At 39.5% G+C, this 22,346-nt stretch overlaps 2 gene segments (V, D, J or C); both read left to right on the top strand.

Moving 5' to 3' along the window:
* The first annotated feature begins 1,290 nt into the window (after window positions 1-1,290).
* LOC125136666 (T cell receptor alpha variable 23/delta variable 6-like) lies at window positions 1,291-1,952 on the top strand. The segment is given in 2 exon segments: window positions 1,291-1,437; window positions 1,567-1,952. Coding segments are annotated over 2 exon segments (438 nt in total).
* A 7,583-nt stretch (window positions 1,953-9,535) lies between these two features.
* LOC125136665 (T cell receptor delta variable 1-like) lies at window positions 9,536-10,415 on the top strand. The segment is given in 2 exon segments: window positions 9,536-9,753; window positions 9,964-10,415. Coding segments are annotated over 2 exon segments (501 nt in total).
* Window positions 10,416-22,346: the final 11,931 nt, after the last annotated feature.

Raw genomic sequence — 22,346 nt, 5'->3', positions numbered from 1 at the left:
CTTTCCTTCTTTCTTTCCTTCTTTCTTTCTTTTGTCTTTTTTGGGCTGCACCAGTGGCATATGGAGGTTCCCAGGCTAGGAGTTGAATCGGAACTGTAGTGGCTGACTTACATCACAGCCACAGCAATGCAGGATCCAAGCCGTGTCTGCAACCCACACCATAGCTCACAGCAATGCCGGCTCCTTAACCCACTGAGCAAGGCTGGGGATCAAACCTGCATCCTCATGGATACTAGTCAGGTTGGTTAACAACTGAGCCATGACAAGAGCTCAGAGTTTTTCTTTGATTGGATTTAAGATGACACCAAATATAGAAACAGAAAATTTCTCTCCGTGTTTCAAAAAAAAATGAGCTCCTTATTTCTTTTAACTTCTATTATTTATAATGTAGATCACTACTATTTTTCGGGCTGCCTTGGAATTTATCCTGCATTTCTGACTCTATATCCTGCTGTGTTAGCATCGAAAGCCAAATTTATTCTTTATGTTTTTTATTTTTCCTATGAAGATAAACTGTGAAGAAAATGTTAAATGTTCAAACTCAGGAAAAGAACTACCAAAAACATTGCATTCCTGAACAGTCATGGTTCCATATACTGAACTCTGAAAACTTTTTCTAGGCTCTCTTATCCATTTAGAAATTAAAGCTCCTACAGAACAGATAATTTCAGTGCTTCTTAATTAATTTTCCTCATGTATGTTCTTAGAAATATTTCATTTGACGGATTTACATTTTAGCAGAAACACAAAGACATTAACATTGTCCTAATAACCTTCTATCATTTCTTAGGTCCATGTAAACTATGAACATATCTGAAAGATCGTGTTAAAATTCAAGTTCTATGAGGGCAAAAGGCATATACATTCTCTCTGTTCTGATCCATGATAGCTTGTAACAGTGTATTATGCCCATTGCATGTCTTCAATAGACTTTAATTAGTATTTGTAATAAAAAAGCAGTGATACTTTATATGTTAATCTTGGGATTAACTTATAAAACTTCATGGGAGTTTTCTCCCTCATAATGAAATAATGTTATCCCTATTAACACTTCAAGAGGAGGTCCTGATACATGATTTTTAACCTTCTAGGAGGTGTCAGGAAAAGGAAGAGGTGGGAATGGGAGAGAAATTCTAAACTGCTCTTTATTCATGTGTAAGCAGAAGATTTCTGATTTTCGGCGAAAATGATTTTCACCAAATTCTATGTTAGGGCAAAAGGGGGAAATGCTTGCTTTTGAGAAATAGCTTTAGGTGAAATGACTTGTGAGAGGGTGGGGCCTGTTGAAAGAATTATAGCAGATGTGAACTTAAAGTCAGAGTTCAAGCTGGCTGAGAAGACTAGATGATCACCTGAGCTGTCACTGAGCCTTGGTGCCAGGAACAATGGACAAGATTCTGGGAGCATCATTTTTGGTTCTGTGGCTTCAACTAGGCTGTGAGTTGCAAAGAAGAAACCCTAGGATATGTTGTCAATTGGGGAGAATAAGAAAAATTCATGCAAGTAGAAACTTTAAAAAGGAAATATCAATGTGGGGACCTGATGGTATTTTATCTCTTTAAACAGGGGTGAGCGGCCAGCAGAAGGAAAAAAGGGACCAGCAGCAGGTGAAACAGAGCTCTCAACCTTTGACAGTCCAGGAAGGAGACATTTCAATTCTGAACTGTACTTATGAGAACAGTGCCTTCGACTACTTCCCATGGTACCGGCAACATCCTGGCAAAGGACCTGAATTATTGATCGCCATACGTTCTGGTTCAAATGCAAAAGAAGATGGAAGATTGAGAGTTTCCCTCAGTCAAAGTGCCAAACATGTGTCCTTGCACATCAAGGCTTCCCAGCCTGGAGACTCAGCCACCTACTTCTGTGCAGCAAGTGCACAGTGCTCTCCAGGCACCTGCAGCCTGTACCCAAACCTGCAGCTGAGGCTCCAGCCAAACGCTGCTGTGTAGATGAAACAGTTTTTCTCTCTCTCTCTTTCTCTCTCTCTCTCTCACACACACACACACACACACACACACACACACACACACACACACTCCATTTGGCTGTAAAAAGTCTTAGTAAATTTAAGAAAACTAAAATTATACAGAATTTATTACTTGACCAAAAGGGAATTGATTTGGAAAAAACACAACATGATGTCTCTAGAAAATCTTAAGATTTGGAATTTAGGCACTAAGTTTTAAAATAAGTCATAGGGTAAAAAAAGCAATGACAATGGCTATTAGAAAATACTTTGAAAGAAATTATAGTGAGAACACATACATATAAATATGTATGAGGCACAGCTAAAAGAATACAGGAAAAGGAATTTATCTTTTTAAATATTTCTATTACCAAAGGAAAAAAGTTGAAAAACAATTATCTAAATTTTCAACAAGAGAAGATAGAAAAAGAAGAAAATAAAACTCAACATAATCTAAAGGAAGGAAAAATTAAAAATTAAAATTGCCAAAGCTTAAGGAAAACACTAATAGAGATAACCATGAAATATGTGGTTAATTTTCTTAAAATGATTAATAAAATTGATCTGTTCCTAGCTAGAATTATCAAGAGAATTATCAACATTCTAAATGAAGGTAAGCACAATTATAAAGATGAAGAATGTAAAAGAAAACCATACATAGATTCTGCAATGCTGAGAGAGTAACAAAAGAACATCATTAACAAGTTTATGCCACTGAGTAAGAGTATAGAAGTAGACCCACACAAATGGAGAAAGCTTATTTTTGACAAAGTGCAAGGACAATTCAACGGAGGAAATGTCTTATCAGCAAAAGACTTTGACACAATTGGATATTCATAGGCAAATGATTGAAACATGGCCCAAATCTCATACCCTATACAAAAATCTGAGGATAGTCTCAAAATGGATTATACTTTCAAGTGTAAGATGTAAACCTACAAATCTTTTTAGAAGAAAACAGAAGAAAATCCATATATAACTTAAGGTTTTACAAAAAAGATTTTGACATGATATCAAAAGCACAATCCATAAAAAATAAACAACTTGGATTTTTTCCCCCAATTTTTTTTGTTTGTTTTGTTTTGTTTGCTTTTTAGGGCCACACCTGTGGCATATGGAGATGGCCCAGGCTAGGGGATTAGTTGGAGCTACAGCTGCTGGCCTGCATCACAGCCATGTCTGTGACCTACACCACAGCTCACAGAAACACTGGATCCCCAACCCACTGAGTGAGGTCAAGGATCAAACCCTGATCCTCACGGATATTAGTCAGATTCATTTCCCCTGTGCCACAATAGGAACTACATAACTTGGAGTTCATCAAATTTTTTCCTGTGGAAGACACTATTAAGAGAATGAAAAAGATAACAGAATGGCAGGAAATATTTGCAAAATATCTTTTCACTAAAGACTGGTATTCAGAATGCAATGAGCTCCTAAACCCAGCAGGAAGAAAACAAACAAGCCAGTTGAAAAATGAGCAAAAGATTCACACAGACACTTTACCAAAGAGCATGTATAGCAGAGAAATAAACATATAAATAAGCATATAAAAAGATGTTCATCTTCATTAGCCATTAGCAAAATGCAAATTAAAGCCACAATGAGATAGCATTCCACATCTATCAGAATGGCTGACATTAAAAATACTGACACTGCCACATTCTGGCAACGACGCAGAGAAAGTGGATCACCCATACATTGCTCATCCATGAATAGTACAGTCACTCTGGAAATCAGTTCAGTAGTTTTACATAAACTTAAATATCCACCTACCTTACAACGCAGCAGTCACACTCTTGTGTGACTCTTGGGTATTTATGCTTGAGAAATGAAAAATTTATGTTCACTCAAAAATCTCTACATAAATATTCATAGTGGCTATATCTCTGCCAGCCAAATCTGGAAACTACCCAAATGTATTCATTGGGTGAATCAATCAATAAATAAATCCCATTGTGGTGTAGCGGTTAACGAATCCGACTAGCAAACATGAGGTTGCGGGTTCGGTCCCTGGCCTTGCTCAGTGGGTTGAGGATCTGGCGTTGCCGTGAGCTGTGGTGTAGGTTGCAGACGCGGCTCGGATCCTGCATTGCTGTGGCTCTGGTGTAGGCCGGCGGCTACAGCTCCAATTAGACCCCTAGCATGGGAACCTCCATGTGCTGCGGGAGTGGCCCTAGAAAAAGCAAAAAGACAAAAAAGACAAAATAAATAAATAAATAAATATACTGTAGTAATTCATACAATGATGTATTATCGTTTTTTATATATACATTCCTTTTCTTTTTAAAAAATTTTAATTAAATTATAGTTGATTTACAATGTTCTGTCAATTTCTCCTGTACAGCCAAGGTGACCCAGTCATATATATAAATACATTATTTTTCTCATATTATCTTCCATCATGATCTATCACAAGTAATTGGATATAGTTCCCTGTGCTGTGCAGCAGAACCTCATTGCTTATCCATTCTAAATGTAATAGTTTGCATCTACTAACCTCAAACTTCCAATCCATCCTACTTCCTCCCCTCCCCCCAACCCCATGGCAGCAACCGCAAGTCTTTCTTCTGTGTCTGTGATCTGTTTCTGTCTTGTAGATAGGATCATTTGTGCCATATTTTAGATTCCACATATAAGTGATATCATATGTACCTGGCCTCTTTCTGACTTACCTCACTTAGTATAAGAATCTCCATTTGCATCCATGTTGAAGCAAATAGCATTATCACATTCTTTGTTATGGCTGAATAGTATTCTATTGTATATATACCACATCTTCTTAATCTACTTATCTGTTGTTGGTTTCTATGTCTTGGCTATTGCGAATAGCGCTGCAATAAAATAGGGGTGCATTCTTCTTTTTGAATGAAAGTTTTGTCCAGATATGTGCCCAGGAGTGGGATTACTGGATCATATGGTATTTCTATATTTATTTTCTGAGGTACCTCCATAATGTTGTCCATAGTGGTTGTACCAACTTATATTCCCACCAACAGTGTGAGAGTGTTCCCTTTTCTCCACACCCTCTCCAGTATTTGTTATTTATAGACTTAATGATGGCCATTCTGACCACTGTGAAGTGATACCTCATTGTAGTTTTGATTTGCATTTCTCTAATATTAGTGATGTTGAGAATTTTTTCACGTGCCTACTGGCCATCCGTATGTCTTCTTTGGAGAAATGTCTATTTAGATCTTCTGTCCACTTTTTGATTGGGCTGTTTGGTTTTTTGCTGTTGAGTTCTATGAGTTGTTTATACATTAGGGAGATTAGTCCCCTTGTAGGTTCCATTGTTTGCAAGTATTTTCTCCCATTCTGTATGTTGCCTTTTCATTGTTTTTATGGCTTCCTTTGCTGTGCAAAATTTTGTAAGTTTGACTAAATCTCATTTGTTTATTTTTGTTTTTATTTCTATTGCTTTGGGAGACAGACCTAAGAAAACATTTTTTTTCCATTCTTTTTATTACTCAAATGAATTTATCACATCTGTAGTTGCATAGTGATCATAACAATCTGATTTCACAGGATTTCCATCCCACAGCCCAGGCACATCCCCCCACCCCCCAAACTGTCTCCTCCGGAGACCATAAGTTTTTCAGTGTCTATGAGTCAGCATCTGTTCTGCAAAGAAGTTCCATCTGTCCTTTTTTCAGATTCCACATGTCAGTGAAAGCATTGGATGTTGGTGTCTCATTGTATGGCTGACTTCACTTAGCATGATAGTTTCTAGGTCCATCAATGTTGCTAAAAATGCTGGTATTTTGTTCCTTTTAATGGCTGAGTAATATTCCATTGTGTAAATGTACCTCATCTTCTTGATCCACTCCTCTGTCGATGGACATTTAGGTTGTTTCCATGTCTTGGCTATTGTAAATAGTGCTGCAATGAACATTGGAGTACATGTGTCTTTGCGAGTCATGGTTTTCTCTGGGTAGATGCCCAGGAGTGGGATTGCTGGATCAAATGGTAGTTCTATGTTTAGTTTTCTGAGGAATCGCCATCCTGCTTTCCACAGTGGTTGCACCAATTTACAATGCCACCAACAGTGTACTAGGGTTCCTTTTTCTCCACACCCTCTCCAGCACTTCTTGTTTGTAGACTTTTGGATGATGGCCATTCTGGCTAGTGGAAGGTGGCACCTCATAGTGGTTTTGATTTGCATTTCTCTAATAATGAGTGATGTTGAACATCTTTTCATGTGTTTCTCGGCCATCTGTATGTCTTCTTTGGAGAACTGTCTGTTTAGATCTTCTGCCATTTTTGGATGGGGTTGTTTGTTTTTTTGGTATGGAGCTGCAGAAGGTGTTTCTAAATTTTGGAGATTAATCCCTTGTCAGTCGAGTCACTTGCAAAGCTTTTCTCCCATTCTGTGGGTTGTCTTTTTGTATTGTTTAGGGTTTCCTTTGCTGTGCAGAAACTTTGAAGTTTGAGTAGGTCCCCTTTGTTTATTTTTGTTTTTGTTGTCAATACTCTGATAGGTGGATCTGAGAGGATGTTGCTGTCGTTTATGTCAGAGAGTGTTTGGCCTATGTTTTCCTCTAGGAGTTTGATAGTGTCTGGTCTTATATCTAGGTCTTTAATCCATTTGGAGTTTACTTTTGTGTAGGGTGTTAGGGAGTGTTCTCATTTCATTCTTTTCCATGTGGCTGTCCAGTTTTCCCAGCACCACTTACTGAACAAGCTGTCCTTTCTCCATTGTATAGTCTTGCTTACTTTGTCATAGATGAGTTGGCTGTAGGTGCGTGGGTTGAATTCTGGGCTTTCTATCCTGTTCCGCTGATGTATATTTCTGTCTTTGTGCCAGTACCATGCAGTTTTGATGACTGTTGCTTTGTAGTATAGTCTGAAGTCCTGGGAGCCTGATTCCTCCAGCTCCATTTTTCTTTTTCAGGATGTCTTTGGCTATTCTGGGTCTTTTGTGCTTCCAAACAAACTTTAAAATATTTTGTTCGAGTTCTGTGAAAAATGTCCTTGGTAATTTGATAGGGATTGCATTGAATCTGTAGATTGCCTTAGGTAGTATAAGTCATTTTGATACTATTAACTCTTCCAATCCATGAGCATGGTATATCTTTCCATCTATTAAGAAAACATTGGTACATTTTATGTCAGAAAATTTTTTGCCTATGTTTTCTTCTAGGAGTTTTGTGGTGCCATGACCTTTTATTTACAGAACTTCCTAAACTTATGATGCAGCTGGATCCCTAATAAACCATACTAAATTGAAAATACCATAATAAATCAAAAATGCATTTAATACATCTAGCCTACGTCATAGCCTAGCCTAGCTTAGCATAAACATGCTCAACGCTTACATGAACTTACAGTTGAGAAAAATTATTTAACACAAGGTCTATTTTACACTAAAGTGTTGAAAATCTGATGTAATTTACTGAGTGCTGTGCTGAAAGTGAAAATAAGAACAGTTGTGTGGGCACAGAATGGTTGTTTACTCTCATGATCCTGGGAATGTCCAGGAGTTCAGTTCTCTGCTGCTGCTCAGCAGCACCAGAAAATATACTGCCTGCTGCTGGCCCTGGAAGAGATCAAAATTCAAAATTAAAAGTATGGTTTCAACTGAGTGCATATAGCTTTCTCACCACTATAGAGTCAGTGATCTTAAATTGGACTACCATTAGTTGGGCACACTCTATAATGATTAAAAGGAAAAGACTACTGATACATACAATAAACTAGATGGATCCCAAGGATGTTGTGCTGAGTGAAAAAAACACCAGTCTCAGAAGGCTACCTAGTATGTGCCAACACTTAACTGAATTAATATGATTCCATATATAATGGACAATTCTGCTTATTCAACATTCTCAAAAGGACAAACTATAGACATGTAAAGGAGATCAGTCATTGCCAGGGGCTCCCAGGGATTGCAGGGGTAGGAAGGATGTGCAAAGGGAGTTTTTCAGAGTGATGGAGGAGTTCTGTATCTTGATGTCAGTGGAAGTTGCAAGAACTTAAACATGTGATAAATTTCATAGAGCTATGAATAAAAAAATCACGTATAAAAACAGTTGAATCAGAGTAAGTTCAGTATCTTAACAAAATTTCATCAATATCAATTTCCTGCTATATACATATGTATTATTATGCTGCTCTCCAGGCTGTGGGCATTCAAGGTCTCCTCTGCTTAGTGACAAAACATTGCATACTAGGACATCTGCTGCCTGTCAGCTCTCAGAGGTGAAATGGGACAGAGGAAGGGATGTCTCAACCAAATATCAACTCTCCTCCTGCATCACTCATTAGTGAGTTCTTTTGACCTTAAAATCAAAGGACTGGCTGTTTTAGGGACCTGGTCTGTACTTTCCTTTCCGGTTGTCTATTTGTCTTTGGTCTTTTTAAATAATTCATTCATTAAAACAATGAAGCCAAATGGAAGATTGACAGCTACATTCCACAGGATCATGTAACAGTTTACCAAATTTTAGTCACCAACTTCTGTGGTGTTGACATGGGCTGAGTGTTTGAAGCCTGTAGATACCACATTTTGTAGGAGTGCATTGTAGCACTGTGTCACAGAAAGATCCGACATGCTTATTTTGATTTTATTTCAAAAGAGAGAAATAATGAGCCACCAACAAGTGAGACTAACAAGTTGGGCCAATGGGATAGAAAATGTGAGATGAGGACAGTTCCAGGACATATGATCTAGTAAGTACAATTATACTTGTGGAGGCAACATCTCCAAATATCCTGATGCTCTTCAAAGTCTAATAAGTATGACTCAATGTCAGATTTCAAAAGAATAATATTTTAATCCTGTTATAATTTCACAAAAACATAACTGATAAGATTCTGAAGGTCAGAAGGACTGATTTTTTTTTTTTATCACTGATGAAGTAACCTAGTTATAGAAAAACCTCAATAGAGCCCTAGAACCCAGTAAAAAAGAGAAATATTAATTACTTGGATGAAATTGCTTTTCACCAAGAAAACTGAAGGGCCGTGAGTTTCTAAAGAGTCATTAGACTCTGGGTGGAGAAAAGTAAGTATAGGTTAATTGAATGACCAATAAGTAGATTCTAAGAAGAGCTCACAGCCTATACTTAATTCTTTTTTAAATGAGCTTTCAGGAGTTCCCATTGTGGCTCAGTGTTTAGCAAACCCGACTAGCATCCATGAGGATGCGGGTTCGATCCCTGGCCTCGCTCAGGGGGTTAAGGATCCAGCGTTTCCATGAGGTGTGGTGTAGGTCACAGATGTGGCTTGGATCCCATGTTGCTGTGGCTCTGATGTAGGCCGGTGGCTACAGTTCCGATCGGACCCCTAGCCTGGGAACCTCCATATGCTGCAAGTGTGTCCCTAAAAGACAAAAAGACCAAAAATAAATAAATAAATGGACTTGCAAAATTCTTCTGCTGAATGATTGTCAATGTATGTAAACTTTAATCTTCAATTCTCTTCAGCTTAAACTTTAATAAGAACTAACGGCCTTTTCCATGCTTCTTTTTGTATATTGGGTAGGTCACTAGTGACCAGTTAATTCATGACCAGGGAAAGACAAGTAGACCACGTAAAGGTTTGTGGGGAGCCAGACTTTTTCTCATCTGTGCATATGACACGTGGGCTATGAACATAACAAGCCCTGCTTCCTGTCTGGGGGAGTCACACAGGAACCCAGGGACTATGTATATGAGCTGCCAGACACTCCAAGACACTGAACGCTCAGCCTGAGGCACACCAAAACACACTTGTGCAGGGGAATCCGGGCCACATGCCGCTCTCCAGCCTGCTCTGGCTCTTCCTGGCCTCCGTCTTCTCTGGTAGGGATGGTCCCACACATGGGGGGAAGGTTCAGGGGGAAAGGACTGCACACAGGCCCGGGTGCTTCACGTGGACTTGGGGAGGAAGGGGGATAGCAGGAAAGCAAGCATATTATGATTTCAACTGGGCTTGTCTTTGGGTCCTAAAGTAGTCTAATTCCTCCATTATTTTATTCACTGCTTATCTCTGTTTTCTGATTTTTCCCACAGGATCCGACATGGCCCAGAAAGTTACTCAGGACCAGTCAGCTGTGTCCAGGAGAATGGGGGAGGCAGTCACCCTAAACTGTTGGTATGAAACATCTCAGACCACTTACTACCTTTTTTGGTATAAACAGCCTCCCAGTGGAGAGATGACTTTCCTTATTCGTCAGTATTCTAGTAAACAGAATGAAAGGGATGGCCGCTACTCCGTAAACTTCCAGAAAGCACAAAATTTCATCAGTCTCACCATTTCAGTCTTACAACTAGAAGATTCTGCAATGTACTTCTGTGCTCTCCGAGATCTCACGGTGCTTGAAGTAATAGGAAAAGCTGAACAAAAACCCCAGAGCTCAATAAGAGAGAGCCCCCCTGCTGCAGGACCCAAGCTGAAATGCACACCTGCAGACTCCAGACAAGAAGTGGTCGTCCTGTGGTTGATTCATCTGTGGTCTGGATGAGAAGATTTCTTTCTGAATAAAAGCTCCTTTTATGTCATTTGGAAGCAGGTTTCCCAAGTATCTTTCTACTAATACAGTCTCCATCTTGAATTTGTTGCTTTAAATCCGTCATATAAAACTTGCATAAACTTGTCAAAGTATAGAGTTGAATACTTGCCCCATTATAAATTGCGGTGGCAGTGTCACCTAAGGTCGCTCACATCACAACCTGGATCTACTTTTCCAGAAGCAACATGAAAATCATTTCCTTATAACTTTCCTCTTAGGCTTCTTGTCAGCCGGGGTATAATCAGAGAAGCAGTGGTGTAGAATAATAGGTTAATTATAAGAATTAGAACTCATGCAACTGCTTGAGCTGGAGGGTGAGTCTATACAAAGTTGTTACCTGTGTATCTGGTATTGAGCCACAGTTCACCATAAGTCAACTAGAGTATCATTTGAGAAGAAAAGTTGGATGTGGAAAAAGCATGGACAAACTGACTCATAAAGACATACTAGAACCATAAGGACAATTGGAACCCACAAGGACACAATAAAAGTTGTCTGTTTTTCACCTTCTTCAGTCTCACAGTAGTGGGTTGACCTTCAGGAGAAGTCAGTGTCATCTGTCATCATGCTACATGCATGCTTGACCAGACAGAGAGAAAATGAGAAGGAGATCTGGTCGGAAGTAGAGGAGTTGTGAGTCAACAACAGGGTGAGCTAGCAGATCAACAGTAAAGTGTGTGAGTTGCAATGGTGCCTAGAGCCCTGCACCAACCAGCAGAACATAAAAAGTATGGCTACTTCATCACAAGTACATTCCAAATCTTGCACACATCTTTTTTGTTGTTGTTGTTGTCTTTTTGCCATTTCTTGGGCCACGCCCGCGGCATATGGAGGTTCCCAGGCTAGGGGTCTAATCGGAGCTGTAACAGCCAGCCTACGCCAGAGCCACAGCAACGCGGGATCCGAGCCACGTCTGCAACCTACACTACAGCTCACAGCAACGCTAGATCCTTAACCCACTGAGCAAGGCCAGGGACTGAACCTGCAACCTCATGGTTCCTAGTTGGATTCGTTAACCACTGCGCCATGACGGGAACTCCATACACATTTTTTTTTTTGTGTGTGTGTGTGTGTGTGGTCAACCCTTACCCAGAACAATACAGGCAAGGACATTTGGGGCAATAGATTTCTATATACTTAATTTAGCACACTGTCTGAATTCCCTGGTGATGCAACAGGTTAAGGATCTGGTGTGGTCACTGCTGTGGCTTGGTTACTGCTTTGGTGTGGTTCAGTCCCTTGCTCGGGAAATACTACATGCAGCAGGAGCAGTCAAAAAAAAAAAAAAAAAAAAGCTACCACAGTATCCTCCTTGTCAACTTACTATCCATCCATCCATTTGTACCTCTTTTAACAATTCAGCTTTCAGGTAAAGACAGCAAAAAAAACAATACTTCCTTCTAGTATGATGCAATTATTTCCCATTCAACCAAAAACAAACTAACCCTCTCCTGCCAAGAGTATACCAAGTTCATTTTTTCCATTTTGGAGTCATGTTCTTTCCTCTTCAGCAGAGTCACACTCTCCTGTTGAATCCTGTGTCTTAACTACTGAGATAAAAGAGATGTAAGATTAGCTTATACTAGTACATTTTATGTTACTACATGTTGACAAACAGGAGAGGTGTGTTGAAAATGGTTAATGTATACATAAGTATAATCATATCGAAATGAAAAATAAATTTGCATTACTACTATAGTTATTTTTTTCTTCAAGTGACCACCTATTTATAGCTGGCATTTATAACTACCTGTTCCATTAACCATTCCCTAACCTTTTTGTTCAGAGCAAGCACCTCCACTCACTGCTATGCTTGACTTCCTATAAAACAAGCTCCTTTTTGAAGAGCAATGCTGTGTGGAATGCCGTAAAGACAAATAAGGAATTCTGCAAGTTCACCACTGTATTTGCAAGGCATTGAGGGCAAATCCAAGGCACTACTTAATTGGAAATAACCGTGCTAATACCCAGGGAAAATGGATGTATTTTATTCTGGAAACATCACTAAGAGTGATACTGACTTCACATCAGAAGCAATGGAAGTCACCAAGAGAAAGCATTGTTCATCTCTTAAACAAAACTCAAGCTAGCTTCTTATGAACATGAAAGTATATTTTAAAATTGTCTTTGTTAAAAAATGACTGCTGGAGTTCCTGTTGTGTCTCAGGAGTTGACGAATCTGACTAGCATCCATGAGGATGCAGGTTCGATCCCTGGCCTCGCTCAGTGGGTCAAGGGTCTCGTGTTGCCATGAGCTGTGGTGTAGGTTCCAGATGCGGCTCGGATCTGGTATGGCTGTGGCTGTGGCATAGGCCAGCAGCTGCAGCTCCAATTGGACCCCTAGCCCGGGAACCTCCATATGCCATGAGTGTAGCCCTAAAAAGCAAAAAAAAAAAAAAAAAAAGACTTCTAAGAGTATAGAAAGTCAGTGCAGACTAGTAAACTATATTTGCAACTCACATTTCTGAAAAAGGACTCAATTGCAGACTATATTAGAGCTCATATAAATAAAATAGAAGCAGTTCATAAGAATGACAAAATCTTGGAGCTCCAATTCAGAAATATGATATCCAACAGCTAATAAATACACAAAACTCTTATTATTATTATTCATCAGGGAATTGAAAATAAAACCTCATCCGAGCGTTCCATCTGTGTCCTTTTAGCACCCTGAGTGTATCAATGTACTAGGAGAATAGGGACCTCAGGAGGATAGTGGAAATAGTGACTGTCTCTAGGAAAATACATGATGAAGTGAATCTCTGAGAAGCTTCCAGCATCGAACTGATGTGAAGAAAAGAACAAGCAGGTAACAGTTCACGGACCAGGGCAGTGATGGAAGGGCAGGTGATGGAAGAAAATAGAAAGCTGATATTTATTGAGCTTAGTATATGTCAGGCACTGTTGTAGGCATTTCGGATGCACGGTCTAATTTAAATACCACAAACCCTATGAGATAGGTTGCATTGGTCCCTTTTCTTTTTCTATTTTTGGCAAATGAGACATAACTTTCCTAACTCTGAAAAGCACCTCTAACTTTTATTGTCAGCCAGCGTGTAACACATTAGAGGGCTCCTAAAGTGAAAGATTTAGATATGGAGAAGCACTTGGCCCCAGAACAGAATGCTGGATGTCTCAGTGATGGTGACATTACTGGTTTAAGCTGGATCCTAAAGGGAACTAGAAAAGAAGATGCCATTCGTAGGTACAAATTGCCCCAGGGTCAGGAGATGAGGTAACCATTCACTAATCAGTTGAAAGCGCTGAATGCTTTAGTTTATTGATGTAAAAATGTGCTGGATTGCAGAGGAAAAGGAGATATTATTCCTTACACATGTTTCTATATCAAGACCTGTACCCTCTCTACTGTAATGCTATCCCCCCAAATATCTACATGGTGAACCTCTGAATTCCTTCATGACTTTTCTCAAATGTCATCCCTTTGTGAATCCTTTGTCTAAATCTTAATATTTTCCTTCATTGAGAATCAGGTTCTAGCACACTGCCTGTAGCATGAATGAAAGCTGAGGTCCTGCCACCTGGGGTCCTGCTCAAGTATTTTGTGATGCTTACAGTGACCTCCCTGCTGCCCTCTGGTGTTCATGGATTAAATTTTGGGGAAGCCTAGTCACAGTCGGAGGCTCAACCAGTCAGTAAATTTCCCAGGGCAGACACCATGAGAGAGAGGATTCAGGAGAACTGGTTAGGTTTTTTCTTTTGCCTGGCAGGTGTGAAAATGAAAGATTTTTAAAAAAAATACAGTATGTGGGATAATTTGGACTGGAGAGTAACAGGATACTTTGAGAGTAAAAGGACAGCTTGCAGAAGTTGGGAGATTTCTCTCTGGTCGATGAAATTGTGTCTCCTGCTCTGTCCTTCTTGTATCCTGGGCAAGAGTCAATAATGGGAAAAAATGAACAATTGTAGCAAATACTGCTTGGTATACCCCTTCCATGTTATTATATGCCGCTTGATTTCTCAGTGTAATACCCGAATGAATGGATTTCCTATTAACTGTAAGAACATGCTAGACCATGGGATATTTTATAGTCAATTTAAACTACCAATTTTCCAGTAGATTTAGATTCTGAACAATCTTAATCAATGCTATCTTGCATTATTAAAATTTCCCTTGATGTCTTTTTTTCTCAATGACATTTTGAGCTCACAGGAAATAGAGAATGCTGCTTTAATTATTTTAATTTTCAGACCTCCTAGGGAAATTCTAGGCACAAAATCACAGTTTAAACAAATATGCATGTTGAACCAAACTAGCATTTATTTCTGGATGATGACAGGCAAGATAGAACACAATTTTATTCACTTTTAAACAAGTCTATTCGAGGTATAATTTACATTCCACAAAATTCATTCATTTTGAATTTACAGCTTGATGATTTTTGGTACATTAGCTGATTTATGAAACCATTATCATAATTCAGTTTTAGACATTTTCATCATCACAAAAAGGTCCTTCCTGCCCAATTACAATTAATCCCTAGTTCCACACCTGGCCCCAGGCAACCACTGATCTGTTTCTATCTCTATAGATTCCTCTTCCAAATAATTAATATACACAAATTCATTCAATATGTCATCTCTTGTGTTTGGTTTCTTTTCCTTAATATCATGTTTTTGAAAGAAATGGATGTTCAGAGTTCCCGTTGTGGCGCAGTGGTTAACGAATCTGACTAGGAACCATGAGGTTGCAGGTTCAGTCCCTGGCCTTGCTCAGCGGGTTAAGGATCTGGTGTTGCTGTGAGCTGTGGTGTAGGTCGCAGACGCAGCTCGGATCCCGCGTTGCTGTGGCTCTGGTGTAGGCTGGTGGCTATAGCTCCGATTGGACCCCTAGCCTGGGAACCTCCATATGCTGCGGGAGTGGCCCAAGAAATGGCAAAAAGACAAAAAAAAAAAAAGAGAGAAAATAATGAATGTTGTAGACTATATTAGTGTTTAACATCTTTTTGTTGCTGAATAGTAGTCCATTGATAGACAAACCAATTTTATTTATCCATTTACCAGCTGCTGAAGATTTAGGTTGTTCCCCTTTCTTGGCTATTAGAAAGAAATCCCCAAAGTAGGCTCCTATTATTTTGATTTTTTAATTATTTTTAACTTCATTTTTTTTAGTTTTTAAATTTTTTAAAATTGTAGTTGATTTACAGTGTTCTGTCAATTTCTACTGTACAGCATATTGACCCAGTCATACATATACATACATACTTTTTCCTATTACTTTTAGGACATATTTTCTTTAACATTTGAAGCATTTACTAAGTAGCACAAATGTAGACGGCACGGCAGATTCCAAACATCATAGACTCCATGCCAGACAGGTAAGTGTTAAATATGCCACTTCCTGATGTGTGTCCTTGAATTAATTGCTCAATCCCTTTCAGCTTTGGTTATCTTGTTTGTGAAGTGGAAACAATAGTAACTCTATTGTGTGACTTTGGTATTAGAATAAGGTACAGAAAGCAACAGATAATTCAGCGTGTAATATCTGTGCAAAATTATAATTTTGAGAATTTGAAATCTTTAAAAATGGTGTTGAAAATTCATAGGAAAGCTTCATAACCAAAATGCATTTCCTGCCACCTATTGCCATCCCAATCATTCTCAAGCTGATTAGTAGCAGTCCACAATTAGCCCAATTCTGAAAGGTAGAGTGTTTTCTTTGTGTTGTAAACTCATGGGAAATTTCCTCAACAATTGTGAAGTTGGTCTCAAAACAGCAGTGTTTGATCCTTCCTTTTGAACCAGAGCAAACTGACTCTAGGGCAGAAATGGTTGGTGTGTTTCTAATACATTTATGTAGTCTTGTCTCTGACTGGCTGGGCAACCAGATGCAGAAGCCTGTTTTCTGGAGCAGAATATTCCACAGATCTAGGCTATAGAATGTTCCTCTACTGAAGACACTCGGGCAGGATAAATGGTGATGAATCTTTTGTGAATATCATTGCTGATCCTGTGGTTTCAGCTTGCCCATAGGTCCAAGGGCTGCTGAAGCAATTCTGACTGAACAGTCTGGGTGGGGATGGGGAAGGAGGAGGATGCAGCCAGGCACCTCGAGGTTCTGTCGGGGGATGTGTGGAGAGAATGAACACTCTGTACAGAGATCAGTTTCTATGTGTGACCCTGTCTTTCTGAACAGGACTGAGCAGCCTCTGGAGCGTGGAACCTGGTCCTCCGTCTCTGCGTGCTCAGGAAGGAGAGAGCACCAATTTCACATGCAATTTCCCTTCCAGCTCTTTCTATGCTTTACACTGGAACAGAGGGGGACCTGCTCAAAGCCCCAAGAACCTCTTTGTAATGATTTTAAATGGGGGCGGGAAGGAGGAAAGATGAGCCTGAGTCTGTCAGAATACAAAGGAGGGTTACAGCTGCATGTGCATCACAGGATCCCAGCCTGAAGACTCAGCCACTGACCTCTGTGCCTCCACTCAGGGCTTCCCAGGCACCAGCAGCCCCACCCAGACCCCTGCCTGGAGCTGCTCTGGTACCAGCTGATGCAGAGCCATGTGTGTGGTGGGAAGGAAAAAATTCAAGGCATCTCAGTGTTTTCCATAATCAGGGGAAATGCAGACATAGACAAACAGGCACTCCAGTCACTGCAGCTCCCTCAACTAACTGGATGTTACTAAAGGTCACTAACCTTGACTCCCATCAGTATACTGGCTACATCACTGAGTCAGATTCCTGGCTTTCTCTTTTGCCATCATTCCAAGTGAACTTAATGGTTTCTCAAGCCTACCTAAAATAATCTGGTTAAACTAGGGTAGTATTACTCCTCATCGTTGCTACCTCCTGAGAGCAGTCTTTCCATGGTATTTCTTCACCTGTGTGAATATAACATGGGGATGTACCTTCTTCTCATTCTCCTGGCATGGAAATCTGCATGTTTCATACCAAACAGTCAATTCTGCCTCATTTAACTCATTGTGGATTTGGGTTTTGCTTTAGTTCAATCTTCCCAGTCCATGGACATCTGTATTTCATTTCTTCTCATATGCAGCTTTTTGCATTTTGGAACATCAGTTTTGATATCTGATTGATTGGGGGAAAATTTGCTACTAAACTTGGTCTCTCCTCCAGCTTGTACTGTGATATTGAATAAGTAACTGAAACTCGAATCCGAGTTTCTTCATTAGTAATTTCCGGGTACATGAGGCTGGTCCGAGTATTGGTGCTGTGCTGATTTTTCAGTTTTCTAACTACTCCACCAGTTTAAGATCCTATCCATACTCTAGAAGCCTCTGATTCTGGAGTCTTTTGGCATTTTTTTTCCCAAAAAAGAATTAACTTGCTTCTGGGCCTCCTTAAGTTTCAGTTTTCTCCCCCATCTACATTAGCAGCTGGTTATCCAGCTTCTGTCCGGCTTTTTAAATTTTTTTGCCATTGTGTTCTCCCTCCCATCCATCTCTTTTTTGTAGGTCAATCTTTCTTAAAGTATTACTGTCGTTATCTCGCTTTTAGGAAAAAATGATAAATATTATAGAAACAATATTGGATTGTACACAAATCCCTCAGACTGAAACCGTTTAAGAGACATACCCGTGAAAAGAGTATTTTCAATGATCATTCAGAAGGCAGTAACGAATCTATTTGACCATCAGACTGGGAGTGGTTGAATCTGTTGTGCCATGTGAACATGTATAGAAGTGGAAGTTCTAGCACAGGACTGAATGAGGAGAACCTGTAGTTCATTGAACACTAGTGTCGATGGAGAAGAGCTGCTGGTCATCTTCCTAAATTGAGTGGCCAACATTATTGGCATAAAGAGGAAAGGAAGACATGACTAATATTATCAGTAATGATCCCATGCCTTTAGCTGACGCTGAATTGGTAGAAATAAAAGGAACAGAAAAAAATCAAGGGTGAAGTAAGGCTCATCTGAGCATTGCTGTGACACAGTGCTTCACAGCCTTTTCACACCATGGAACACAGAGAAATAGATTATGTTTATGTAGCAGTTCAATGTAGAATGCTGCTTGAAACTGACCTGTGACCCCAAGTTCCTTGGGCCCCTTGCTAGCAATAGGAGAAAAGGGGATAAGGATCTTTCCACAAATGGAATCAACTCCTGTGGCACATAATTTGGAAAATCTACTGTTATAAATGTGAGGACAATAAATTTGGAATAGAGAGTCCTTACAATAAAACTAAAGTCATGTGTAACTAAGGAAATATGAACAAACAGTCTCAATTTTGGGGTTTTCAAATGGATCTGAAATTGAAAAACAGTCTGTTAAATCATGTGGTAGTTCTATATTTAGTTTTCTGAGGAATCTCCATACTGGTTTCCATAGTGGTTGTACCAATGTACAGTGCTACCAACAGTGTAGGAGGGTTCCCTCTTCTCCACACCTTCTCTAGTTCTTGTTATTTATAGGTTTGTTAAAGATGGCCATCCTGACTGGTACCTCACTGCAGTTTCGATTTGTATTTCTCTAATAATTAGTGATACTGAGCGTTTTTTTCATGTGCCTACTGGGCATCCATATGTCTTCTTTGGAGAGATGCTTCTTTTTTTTTTTATTCTTTTTTTATTTTTATAATTTTTTTTTATTTTCCCACTGTACAGCAAGGGGGTCAGGTTATCCTTACATGTATACATTACAATTACATTTTTCCCCCACCCTTTGTTCTGTTGCAACATGAGTATCTAGACAAAGTTCTCAATGCTATTCAGCAGGATCTCCCTGTAAATCTATTCTAAGTTGTGTCTGATAAGCCCAAGCTCCCGATCCCTCCCACTCCCTCCCCCTCCCATCAGGCAGCCACAAGTCTCTTCTCCAAGTCCATGATTTTCTTTTCTGAGGAGATGTTCATTTGTGCTGGATATTAGATTCCAGTTATGAGTGATATCATATGGTATTTGTCTTTGTCTTTCTGGCTCATTTCACTCAGTATGAGAGTCTCTAGTTCCATCCATGTTGCTGCAAATGGCATTATGTCATTCTTTTTTATGGCTGAGTAGTATTCCATTGTGTATATATACCACCTCTTCCGAATCCAATCATCTGTCGATGGACATTTGGGTTGTTTCCATGTCTTGGCTATTGTGAATAGTGCTGCAATGAACATGTGGGTGCGTGTGTCTCTTTTAAGTAGAGTTTTGTCTGGATAGATGCCCAAGAGTGGGATTGTGGGGTCATATGGAAGTCCTATGTACAGATTTCTAAGGTATCTCCAAACTGTTCTCCATAGTGGCTGTACCAGTTTACATTCCCACCAACAGTGTAGGAGGGTTCCCTTTTCTCCACAGCCCCTCCAGCACTTGTTATTTGTGGACTTATGAATGATGGCCATTCTGACTGGTGTGAGGTGATATCTCATGGTCGTTTTGATTTGCATTTCTCTTATAACCAGCGATGTTGAGCATTTTTTCATGTGTTTGCTGGCCATCTGTATATCTTCTTTGGAGAAATGTCTATTCAGGTCTTTTGCCCATTTTTCCATTGATTGATTGGCTTTTTTGCTGCTGGGTTGTATAAGTTGTTTATATATTCTAGAGATTAAGCCCTTGTCGGTTGCATCATTTGAAACTATTTTCTCCCATTCTGTAAGTTGTCTTTCTGTTTTCTTTTGGGTTTCCTTTGCTGTGCAAAAGCTTTTCAGTTTGATGAGGTCCCATGGGTTTATTTTTGCTCTAATTTGTATTGCTTTGGGAAACTGACCTGAGAAAATATTCATGATGTTGATGTCAGAGAGTGTTTTGCCTATGTTTTCTTCTAGGAGTTTGATGGTGTCCTGTCGTATATTTAAGTCTTTCAGCCATTTGGAGTTTCTTTTTGTGCATGGTGTGAGGGTGTGTTCTCATTTCATTGCTTTGCATGCAGCTGTCCAGGTTTCCCAGCAATGCTTGCTGAATAGACTTTCTTTTTCCCATTTGATGTTCTTGCCTCCCTTGTCAAAGATTAATTGACCATAGGTGTCAGGGTTTATTTCCGGATTCTCTCTTCTGTTCCATTGGTCTGTCTGTCTGTTTTAGTACCAGTACCACACTGTTTTGATGACTGTGGCTTTGTAGTATTTCTTGAAGTCTGGGAGAGTTATGCCTCCTGCTTGGTTTTTGTTTCTCATGATTGCTTTGGTGATTCTGGGTCTTTTGTGGTTCCATATAAATGTTTGGATTGTTTGTTCTAGTTCTGTGAAAAATGTCCTGGGTAATTTGATAGGGATTGCATTGAATCTGTAGATTGCTTTGGGTAGTATGGCCATTTTTACAATATTGATTTTCCCAATCCAGGAACATGGAATATGGAGAGATGCTTCTTTAGGTCTTCTGCCTACACATCTGCAGCAGCACGGATGCAGCCATCACACTAAGTCAAGTCAAAAAGAGAAAGACAAATACCACATAATACCTCTTACATGTGGAATCTAAAATACAGCACGAATGAACCTATCTACATAGAGAACAGACCTGGGTTGCCAAGGAGTGGGATGGACTGAGAGGTTGGGGTTATTAGATGCAAACTATTCCATTTATAATGCATTAGCAATGAGGTCCTAGTGTATAGCACAAGGAACTCTATTCGATCTCCTGGGATAGACCATGATGGAAGAAAATATAGGAAAAGGAATGTATATAGATGTATGACTGGGTTACTTTGCTGTACAGCAGAAATTGACACAACGTTGTAAATCAACTATACTTTAATAAAAATATAAATATTTAGAAAAGAAAATAGTTAAATTTTGACTATTCATAGAGATAGAGGCATGACCTTTTAAATAGTCCCCCACTTTTTTAAGAGTTAATCACATGAAGTGAGAAGAATGAGTGAACTATGAAAATCACATCAGACATGAAAATCTTATATCTCCCTATTTACAGTAGGGCCCCAATGTAAGCAACCAGCCACCTACTCCTGTGCCGTGAAAGGAGGCGGAGGGCAGGCTCCCATCGCATCTTAGCATCACCAGCTCCCCTTCTGTCAGGAAAGGAGTGCTATGGCCATATGTGAAATGAAGTTTGGTGGATTAGACAGACGTTCCAGGTCCAGATATTAGACATAATTTGATATCCGAGAGAGGAGAAAAACACCTTTATTCTTGCCAGTTCCTCTCAAGTTTTCAACAAGCCTCCTTCACAGGACTTCAGAGCCATTGTGTCTTGCAGCATCAACAACCACCCCAAAACTCAGCGGCTTCAAACAGCTACTGCTTTACCATCTCATTATACCTCTGCTCCATGAGATGCCTGGGAGCTCGACTGCACTGGAACCTGTCAAATTGCTCACTTGCATGCCTGAACCTTAGTGAGACTGCCTGGAAGCCAGGGCTCAGCTCTCACTGCATCTCTTCAGGGCTTCCAAAATCATAGAAATGTAAGCTTCAAATACATTTTGAAATCTGGAACTGTAGGTCATGGTTCCTTCTTATTATTCGAGGCTTATTCTAGGTCTTAGCAAATTTCTCATAAGTTAGAGAATTAGCTTCTACCACAAAAGACTGCTAGTGATTTGATAGAGATTGTGTGGAATTTATGGATTCATTTGGTACAACCTACATCTTAACATATACAGTCTTTAGATCCATGTGCTATCCTCTTTCTTTATGTAGGTTCACTCTAATTTCTTTTGTTAATGCTAATTTTTTTTGTAGAGGACTGACATACCTTGTATTAAGTTGGATCCCAAGCATCTGATAAATGGAATTTTAATTGAATTTCTAATGCTTTGGGCTAGAACATAAAAATAAAATTAATGTTTTGTGTCTAGCGGCCTTGTTAATTCTTGTTAGTTTTAGTTCCTACAGTTCGTTTAAAGATCCTTTAAATTTTCTACATATGTCTGACCTCTGAACAAACATGGTTTACCTCTCAGTCTTCAAACTTAATTCATCTTACATTTTTCCCTGATTTGCTGCCAGGCC

Source organism: Phacochoerus africanus, chromosome 9 (assembly GCF_016906955.1).
Source record: "Phacochoerus africanus isolate WHEZ1 chromosome 9, ROS_Pafr_v1, whole genome shotgun sequence".
In the NCBI taxonomy this organism is placed as follows: Eukaryota; Metazoa; Chordata; class Mammalia; order Artiodactyla; family Suidae; genus Phacochoerus; species Phacochoerus africanus.
This window is presented reverse-complemented; position numbering and strand designations above follow the sequence as displayed.